Source organism: Rhinichthys klamathensis, unplaced genomic scaffold (assembly GCF_029890125.1).
Source record: "Rhinichthys klamathensis goyatoka isolate OS25496 unplaced genomic scaffold, OSU_Roscu_1.1 h1tg000261l_1, whole genome shotgun sequence".
Classification (NCBI taxonomy): domain Eukaryota; kingdom Metazoa; phylum Chordata; class Actinopteri; order Cypriniformes; family Leuciscidae; genus Rhinichthys; species Rhinichthys klamathensis.
The window spans coordinates 1086212-1096792 of NW_026606782.1; the positions used below are offsets into that span (position 1 = coordinate 1086212).

Here is a 10581-nt window from a genome sequence, read left to right on the forward strand (position 1 = left end):
AAAGTATTTTGTGACATGTCTTTACTGTCACTTTTGATCAATTTAATGCATCCTTGCTGAATAAAAGTATACAGTTATTTAGGAGTAATCTTACTGCCCCCAAACTTTTGAACAGTAGTGTAAATCATAACTCTAAATAAAAGTAAGTCCCATAGCAAAGTTCCAAAATGTAATAGAAAATCTTGCCAGAAGAGGGGATGCTGTTAGGAAGGACCAACTCGCCATATTGTCTGTTTAATGTTTAAACTCCCACTGAGTAGTGGATTTAATTGTTTTCTGTCAGGCGTTTCATACAACCTGTCACAGAACTGAGGACATGTGAAAGAAACAAATTTGCTGTTCAGATTCATCTTATCTGAAGAATGCCAAGGCTTAATGAAAGGCCATTAGTCCTTGTCTGGCTCTCTCTATGAGACTCGCTTTGTAAAGATTTGAATCATTTTGTTGAAAGACAGTGATTAATTGGCTTTATGGCTGGATAAATGATTAATGTCTTTTGCCCTCACCTAGGTCATTTTGTAGTCTTATTCTTAATGGTCCCCTATTGTTTGAAATTTGAAGAATATCACACCTTGTTTAATTCACTGCATCTATTCATTTTGCTCAGCACTTCTCTCACTCACTATGTTATTTGTTTTTAAATGATGTTTGAGTTAGTTTTTATCACGGGTCATAATGTACTGATCTAAACTGTATTGAAATCCCAGTTGTTTTTATTAGGGAGTGTCTATTGTCTGGATATGGGCGTCACACTCACAGGTGTGATTCTAGTTCAAGGAATTTATGAATTATGACCGTTGTGTTCTCTCTGACATCACTCTTATGTGTGTGTGTGTAGAGCATGCAGATGGGTTGTGCTACCGACTGACCACAGTGTGTCCGACGGTGAAGCCCCAGACTCAGGGACTGGCAAAAGACGCATGGGAAATCCCACGAGACTCACTGCGTCTGGAGCTCAAGCTGGGTCAGGGCTGCTTCGGAGAGGTCTGGATGGGTAAGACAAATGCACATACAATGCAGAGAACTCAAACTCATTCCCCAAAGCACCTGGCACACTTCACCCCACTCTCCTCTACTGTGAATGCCATATACGTCTGTTGTTTTATAAATGCACCACAGCACTTTAGTGTTTATGTACTAGAGGGAGGTGTGAAAGTGGATTATTAAGAACACGTGTCTTTCGTCACAGCTCTTAAAGCTAGCTTCGCTGCAAGCTGCAACATGCCACATCATAGAAAACTATGTCAGAAATTCCACTTATTGTCTGAGTATGTTTGTTTCAACATGCATAATAGGCTCCACATTACTGTTTTGTCACGAGCTGGCAATCTGTGTCATTGCCGTTTAAGCGGTTTGCTCAATGGTTTGTCCTGGCAAATGTAGATACTTCACCCGGTTTGGAAGATTTCTTAAAGGGGTCATCAGATGCAAAATTCACTTTTATATGGTGTTTGCATATAAATGTGTCTTTGCAGTGTGTGGACACAACCACCATACAATGAAAAAAAATCCATTCACTCCTTTTTTTTTCTTCTTTTTTTTCCAATCCTCAAAACTCAATCAAGCCGTTTGGATTGATGTCATATATGTATACTGTCTGCCAAGGCTACACTTTACTTGTCTTGTGTCAACACGCCCCATGGAAGAGAGGGGTGGGGTGAGCAGTTGCTCATTATTATTTAAAGAGACATGCACCAAAACGTTTCACTGTGAACAGAGCTGTTTTTGAGGAGGTAAAAGGGTGTTTTACACATTTTAACCAAATTTTAACCAAAGTATGTTACAAACTTTACATGAAGACCCTAAAGAATCCTACAAACTTGTGGAAAATGGGCACCCAATGACCCTTTTAAGGAATTCCATGGACTTCTTGTGTATAAATCTTGCTTTTGGTATTAAAATATTTCAGTGTTCCCACATTTCTTACTACTAATGAGGTTTTCATACTTTTCTCCACTGATTTCTCAGATCCTTTCTGATCCTTTCGGCTTTATTTAGGGTTTTTGTTATATTTTGTATCTACATTTTATTGTAAAATCAAAGAATTAACACTTCAGTTCCACTTCTGGATTAATAACTGGATTACACAGGGTTGTTGCTCTACAAAAACGATGTTTTGTGTGTAATTTTGTTTTGATTTGCTTTCTTTTGCTCTCTCATTTTGTTCATTCTTTTTTTTTTTAGGTACTTGGAATGGCACGACTAAAGTAGCTATAAAGACTCTGAAGCCGGGCACCATGTCTCCTGAAGCTTTCCTGCAGGAAGCCCAGATCATGAAGAAGCTTCGGCATGACAAGCTGGTGCCCCTGTATGCCGTTGTGTCCGAGGAGCCCATTTACATCGTCACTGAGTACATGGCCAAAGGTAGCTTGCATTCTTTTTCTTCACTTCCTGTTTATTTTGAAGCATCTTGACCTATATTCATTAACCATTTAATGAATTATATTTTTTAACTAGTTTTATTGTTGTTATATTTTTTACGTTACAACCATATCTTATTTTGCGTTGCATCATTATTCAAATTATATATATATACATTTGTTAATATACATTTTTTTTCTAATAATGTTTCATTATATTACTTTTTAAAATTATACAAATAATATAAGACCCGTTTTATAATTTGGTGTTGAGATGGTTGCAACGTAAAAATATAAGAACAATAAATTTATTTTTACAATACACAAATATTGATATAATACATGTAATAAATGTTACATTTAAAATATATTATGTAGAAATATGATTATATAAACATATTTAAATGATTTCATATTCTATCAATTATAATATGGTTCATATCCTGTTTTCAAAATGTACAAATTTTGAAGAAAAAAAAAAAGCTTTACTCTTTGTCTCTCTCTTTCAGGGAGTTTGCTGGACTTCTTGAAGGAGGGTGAGGGCAAGTACCTCAAGCTGCCCCAGCTAGTAGACATGGCTGCCCAGGTGAGAGAGAAACCCAACCCCGGTCCACTGTTAACCAGCCTCTTCCTCATCTATTAGCACACAGCTGCCCAATCGTTAGTCGAAGCATGTCACAGTGAACCTCCCAGAGCGGCAGGGTTTCAGTTTCAGCCTCCATCTGGCTGTCATATTTATTTAATATCAGATATGACATCCTGCTTGCCCGTGTGTCTCTCCCAGCCACTATGATCCTCATTTCCCGCCTAATGCCTGGAGCACTTAACCGCCACTCCTGTGGGGCCACTTCACTTTAATGTGTCCACTCAATTCAGCTCTGTTCGCTTAAAAAAGCTTGCTGTTTCTCTCACACGTTCCTCTCTCCTACTGCGCTCACTCACTCTCTCGCCTCCTTGAGCTCCCATCACTGCCTCATTGCTTGACTGAGGCTTCAATCTCCCTCTCACATCTCAGCTTGCGAGACGATGCTTATGAAAACATTTTGGACAGTTTTTCAGTTTGAGGTTGTTTGTTAAATTCCCTCAAGAATATTTCGTCCTGTTTTCTGTTTTCTTCTTTTAAGCTTGCGTTCAGCAACCTGTTTGTAGATTTCACCCACACGCAGCTATTTGGAGCTGCTGTTTTCACATCTGAACATAGGTTTAAAATGTAGATTTTTAAGCACCGAAACTTCAAACATGTGTGCCCCCTTATCTGAACCCATAAATGCAGCATTCTTACGCTCCTAAAATAGGATTTCCATGACTGGATCCGACAGGTTGGTTTTTAGACGCGTTTCTGGAGGCTTGATTTCCTGTTGTCTTGCCCAGATTGCAGATGGTATGGCCTTCATCGAGAGGATGAACTACATCCACAGAGACCTGAGGGCTGCTAACATCCTGGTGGGAGACAATCTGGTCTGCAAGATTGCCGACTTTGGCCTGGCTAGACTGATTGAAGACAATGAATACACTGCTAGACAAGGTATGTGGATGGAAATGCAATATTAACACTTTCTATAATTTGGCCTGAAGCGATAATTACATAATTTCCTGTTCATGATTCATCTTATTGCGGATATATTTAAAATAATCACGATTATTATGTACTTTAAATTCTAATCATGTATTGCCATCCGACTAAGGGAATTTTATATGAATGTAGAAATCTTTCTGGTCTCTTTTTCCGGTGAAGTAGTGTGTAATGTAAGCAGCGCATAATGTTATAAAATTATATTATATTTCTATAATAATATTCTGCTGGGTTGTCAATGAATAGTGGATGAAGAAAGTGGATCAAAAATAATTTAAACACTATTATTATAATTATTATACCCCTGTGCAAATTCTATTTACAGAGCCTGAATGGAAATCACAGCATATATATATTTAATTGTATAATTCCATGTTTAATGTGAATAAGTTACTTTTTTTATATGTATGTGTGTTAAGCACAAGTGACATGAACCAAACATTTTGTTCATCTGTAACTCAACCCATAATGGCCTTAAACATTATTATAAACCCAAAGCTTGATTTGAAAATGAAAGCAAGCTGGGGGTTTTTTCATCCACAAAATATGTGTGATGAAATATGTAACTCACAATCTTTAGTCTGGAACAATGCTGCTACTGACCTCAATTACTATCTGAATCCATTATCTACCAGAATGCACTGTGATTGTGAAAAATAAGTTGACTTGTCATTACCTACATAAATTGATGATGATTTTTCCTCGCAGGGAGTCTTGAAAGCGCAAAGGCCTCTGGGCAGTAGAGAAAATGACACATGCATTTGTTTTTGTAGCTGTTTCACTAGTGATCCTTCGTGATCGATGTATGGCATTCTCATATTCCCTTCACTACTTTAACTATCAATAACATGGCAAAACAACTAAATTTCCTATTATCCATTGAATTGAGTTGTGTAGAAGTCAAAGGGATGTTTTAAAATGCTGACATTTGCTTTTAGTAATAGCCATTGACTCTACTGCAGTAATTTAGAGATTGTGTCATTGTTCCTATAGGAGCCAAGTTTCCCATTAAGTGGACTGCACCAGAGGCAGCGCTGTACGGCCGATTCACCATCAAATCTGACGTCTGGTCCTTCGGGATCCTGCTGACTGAGCTGGTGACCAAGGGCAGAGTGCCATATCCAGGTGAGAAATATTACATATGATTCAGCAGTAAAAATATATTTTTTCCACTCACTCATTGTATCATTATTGCACTTTAATTTGGTTTGAGGTAAACTTGTGTGCATATTTTAAGGGATAGTTCACCCAAAAAGGAAAATTCTGTCATTTACTTCCACTCATGTCGTTCCAAACCTTTTTGTTAATCTGCAAAACACAAATTATGATTTTTTTATTAATGAAACCTGAGAGGTTTCTGTCCCACCATTAAGAGTCTAGGTAACCAAAATTTAGAAGATCCAAAAAGGTTTTAATGGCGCAGTTTAATCCAAGTTTTGTGAAGAGATATGATCTATTTGATGGACAGATTTAATTTTGGCTCTTTTTTCCACATCTAAACAATAATCGGCACATACATAAGCACATCACATATGGTAAACACGGAAGCTCAAACGTGCCTGCCTGATGCACAAGAATCAATAAGGTTTGTTCAAGAATCAACTAGCTTCCATGTTTACCTTATGTGATGTACTCTATGTATGTGTTTACATGTGAATAAAAAAAAAATCATATAAATGGATTTTATTTTCACAAGACTTGGTTTAAACCACTTGGATTATGACACCTTTATGACCTTATGAAATAAGGACTCTCAATGGAGGGACAGAAACCTCACAGGTTTCCTTTTTTTTTTCTTCTTTTTCTTTTTTTGGGTGAACTATCCCTTTAGTATCATACAGCACCAGACACACCTGAACCAGCTAATCATGGTCTTCAGGTTTACACAAAATGTACAGGCAGGTGTGTTCAAGCAGGGTTGGTGGAACTCCAAACTGAGAGGTGCAGATTCCACTGTGCCCCCTACTGGAGGAGAGAGGCACTGCTGGGTGTGTTATTACTACTCTGAAGGAGCCATCTGGCTGAGGCGGGCATGAAAGACTGACTGGGCACCAGTTCTTTTTTAACACCATCTGTCTCTTCCCTCTCTGCACTTGTCACACAGCCTAGTCTGTCATTTGTAGTGCTTACCTAAAGCATCTCACTGATGCTGCACATCACAAACCCAGTTAGGCTTTCATCAATCATTCAGTCGTACACTATTAGAGTCGGCCCATTATTGATGGACATCTGCTTCCATGCAGAGCGCCAGATAAGGCTGGATTAAAGCGACAACTTTGTTCAAGTGCGGGGAAGTTAGCTAGAAGTTTGGCATGGTGGTTAAAGATCTGGGCTGTTTGCCACAGGTTTGTAGTTTTGAACCCCAGTAATTTGAGATTATTCTGTTCACCAATGCAGCTTTCTAATTATTAAAAACAACGTTAATATTATTATTATTTATGATTATTCATAGCGATGCCGAAAAACCTAAATCACAGTTTTCTGTAATTTATTGCGATTTTAATCGCTCCTGACATTCAAATTTATCATAAATATATTTTTTTGCATTGAATCTCCATATTAATATAGAAACCACATACAGTATTTTAAATATTTTATATTTTAAATATTTTTTTAATGGCCAGTGATACCAGTACTGATACAATTTCTGAGGATACAGTGAATAAGTACAGCCTCTAAATGTTAGGGTATAATTGACAGACATGCCTTAACTGCAACTTATCAGACTGCTTTTATTTATCATTTATAAATAACACTAGTAGGGTAAAAACTCATGCTGCTTTAATTATTTTTAATGTTTAAATAACAAAGATTAATCACAGAAAATAACGTTTTAATATTTCCAAGCCCCAATTTTTTAATTACTGTTGCAACAATTTTCTATATTTCAAAATCTGATTTTACATGTGATTTGCAAAGTTCCACTTTCAGTCAGTACTCCAGTCTGCTAAAAACACGTGAGTTCATAGAAATTCTTAAGGAACCATTCTAATGCACTATTTTGATTTCTTATTATTAGGCCAGTTGTGCAGCTGAATTTGAAAGTGTGAAAACTGCAGTACAGAATTTTGGTTTAAAAAAGGCTGAAAAGAAGCACATTTCTCGGAAGGCTATTCTACATATTACTGTTTTTGAGAGAAGAAAGCAAACAGCATCAAACAGTGCAGAGAGAGAGAGAGAGAGAGAGAGAGAGAGGGATGAGGAGTATATCACAGTCTCTGAGAAACAAGCCTCTCACTGGTGCTCAGCTGGCAGCTTCATTGAACGCTGCACTCTAAACAGCACTTTCATTTGTAACGGCGAAGAGAAGACTGAGATGATGCTGGGCTGGCCTTCAGGCAGAGTTTAAAAGAAAAAATTCTTAAGTTTAAAATGTAATTTATTCCAGTGATGACAAAGCTGAATATTCAGCATCATTACTCCAGTCTTCAGTGTCACATGATCCTTCAGAAATCTTTCTAATATGCTGATTTGGTGCACAAGAAACATTTATTATTATCAATGTTGAAAACTGTGCTGCTTAATATTTTTGTGAAAACCATGATACATTTTTTTCAGGATTCTTTGATGCATAGAAAGTTCAAAAGAACAGCATTTATTTGAAATGGAAATCTTTTGTAACATTATTGTCTTCACTGTCACTTTTGATCAATTTAATGCATCTTTGCTGAAAAGTATTAATTACTTTTTCTTTTCTTTTCTTTTTTACGCTGCATTGCGTCTTATTTCTTTTTCACTACAGAGTTTGTAAAATATGGCATTTGAAATGGAATGTCTTTTGTAGTTTTTGATGTTTAATCCTTCCTTGGGAAATAAGTAGTTTGACTCAATTTGATTAAATTAATCAGTTTGATTTAATAGTGATTCCAAATACTGAAGTTATGGAGAAAGTTTATAATCTGTAATATGACAACCTTAATAGTCTTAAGCGTTTCAGGAAATCCAGCAGCTTTTTAACTCTCCACTTAATATAAGATGTATTGATTTGAGTTAGCATGCGTAAGCCTTATTGTTGTGCGAGTCATCATTGTTTCTCGCCTACATAAAGATTAAGAATCTACATATGCGGTCCAGGAAAAGTCTCTTTCCCGTGAGAGAGCTCTTGAACACAGGCAATCTACTGCTTTACACATCCTTTCCTCTTACGTAGCACCAGACTGTCTGTCCCCTCTGTCCTCAACACTCCTGTCCTCCGTGGGTTCCAAGCGAAGTGTCTGCAGTAATTACACACCCCTCATATCCTGTCTGAGGCAGTCTGGATGCTGAACAGTGGGCGGTTGGACAAACTGACTCTGTATCAACTGTTTTTCAGGCATGGTGAACCGAGAAGTGTTGGAGCAGGTGGAGCGGGGCTACAGGATGCCGTGTCCTCAAGGCTGCCCGGAGTCGCTACACGAAATGATGCGGCTCTGTTGGAAGAAAGAGCCAGATGAGCGGCCCACCTTCGAGTACATCCAGTCCTTCCTGGAGGACTACTTTACAGCCACTGAGCCACAGTACCAGCCCGGAGACAACCTGTAGAGACCCTCTACGGGACCCAGAGACTCACCACCACGTGCTAATAAGCCACCAGGACGGTTCTCAAACCCATTGTGGCACTTCCTCCCAACAGCTCCCCTGCACACTTGTCCTTACAGAGATTTGTTTCTTTTCCCACTCAAGAATCAAGTGTAAAAACTCTATTAGCAGATAAAACGCATCTTTCACAGCATGACCTTTGTCATCAGGCTGTGCTTTGCCTGAGGATGTGTGTGTGGTGGAGTTGATGAGGGCGACGTGTGTATGAGGGGGTTTGAAGCAGGACCACGTCATGCTCCCAGAACTCTGCTGGGCTGATACCCTGCATTACAGACAGAGGGAGTTGTGAAAAAAAAAAGCGATGAGCTTCGTGCTGATGGCTGGTTCACAGTTGCACAAAATCTGTTTTTTTCTTTATTTTTTTTATCTATTTGTCTGTATTCTTTTCACCTGAACACTAAATCCTATTGTAAAATCAGTCTTTCTTATTTTAGCGTTGTTCATTTTGTCTTTTTCCCTTTTATTTAGTTTTTTAGTAGTTTGAGTAGTTTATTAAAAGTGACCAATAACTGTGGTTGAATTGGTTGAACCTAATTGCTGGGACGGGACTGAGGAAGTTGGAGAAAGACAAAAAGAGAGAGAGACATGAGGGCATTAGCCGTTCTGAATGTATGAGAGCTTAAGTTTGCGGACGATTGATTAAAGGGGCAGATTTTTTCACTAAAACACTTTTATAGCAAATCATGATTTTTTTTTTTTTTTTTAAGTAGGTTTCTTAATTTCAGTTTCAGTCTTTATGAGAGCTTGAATTCATATCCTGGGAGATGATTCATATTGAAAAGCCTGCACAAAAACATTTCTGATGACCAATCGCCATTTCAGCCAGCTGCTAATTGTCAAGCAAAAAGTCATTATTATAAATCTTATTTTTGTCTTGAATTATTCAACAGTAATTTAGGAGAGAAACATTTTATTATCAAAACACCAGACCTGAGCAGTCCAAACATCATTCCTCACGCTGCTGTTGAGACCTGACAAGTCTTAATATCACAACAGCAATGCCTGAGTTTCTTTTTTACACGCATCAGCTCCGACACTGCCAGGTTTGTGTTTTTCGTGCCAACACATTTGTAGTGCCAAACTCTTGGTACAAATTCATTGTTCTCTCATGTACACTCCAATAAATGAACCAGAGAGATTTATAGATCTTCCACAGTTTATTTCAGACACAAATATTTCAGTATATTGCAAGAGAGCCATGGTTTCTTCATTCTGACATACGAATGTGAATTTGCTCGAAAAATTATTTGAAACAGATCCGTTTGTTTTTGACTCTTTTGCAAGTTTCTTGAACAGGAATCAGAATTGCATGAAGCCTTTTTTAACTCGTTCACCGCGATGTATCATGTTTGCTGCTGGTGGAGTCGTTGCATTTCCTGTTTAAGCATCGATCACTGTGAAATATTCAGGTACTACAGATTAAGACCATTTACCAACCAAAGTTTGACGAAATCACTAAAAATAAAAATGGTACAAGTCTAATGGAGAGGGTAAAATAGACATCAGTTTTTGCACCACTATTACAGATTTAGTCTTAATGTTTGAGTTTGGTCATGTATTTTCTGTAACGGGTTCATTTCACCCATGACAAGGAATTGAATGCACTTGAGATGAATCAGACGGATATCTTTTTGAGGGTTAATTTGTTGATTTCTTCTCCCCTTTGTCGTGTAGCTTTTCATATATGTAGAGAGAGAGGCCTTGCTTTTGTCCTTCCTGTATGTGAGCCCTTTGTCCTAGGGACTTTGTTGTGTCCTGTCTTTATCCTGGACATCACCTAAACATCTTTCCCATCATCACCTCCTGTTTTACAAGGGCTACAGGCAAGTTTGAGCAAAACTCTTTTATCAATTTTTGTTCTTTGTGTCAGAAAAGAGAAAGTACTCTGATATGAGGTGATGGTCTCCGCTGCAGAGTTTTAATGACATTGTTGTGAAAATGGTTACGATTACTAATCTGAAGAATTTGTACAGTAAAAAATAAAGTTTTACGTAATGATTTTAAGTGTATGTGGGTTATTTGCAAATCATGATTTGTGTTTTTGTTCAGACATTTGTGAAATTGTTTTAT

General features: G+C 37.7%; 1 protein-coding gene across 1 annotated transcript in view; it reads left to right on the forward strand.

The window, feature by feature from the left end:
* yes1 (YES proto-oncogene 1, Src family tyrosine kinase) overlaps positions 1-10515 on the forward strand; it is a 33802-nt gene extending 23287 nt beyond the window's left edge. Inside the window, exons 7-12 of the mRNA XM_056267567.1 lie at positions 839-994; positions 2185-2364; positions 2870-2946; positions 3732-3885; positions 4927-5058; positions 8246-10515. Coding sequence (XP_056123542.1) covers positions 839-994; positions 2185-2364; positions 2870-2946; positions 3732-3885; positions 4927-5058; positions 8246-8454 — 908 coding nt within the window. The 3' untranslated portion in view covers positions 8455-10515. The remainder of the gene's footprint in view (positions 1-838; positions 995-2184; positions 2365-2869; positions 2947-3731; positions 3886-4926; positions 5059-8245) is intronic.
* The last annotated feature ends 66 nt before the right edge of the window (positions 10516-10581 follow it).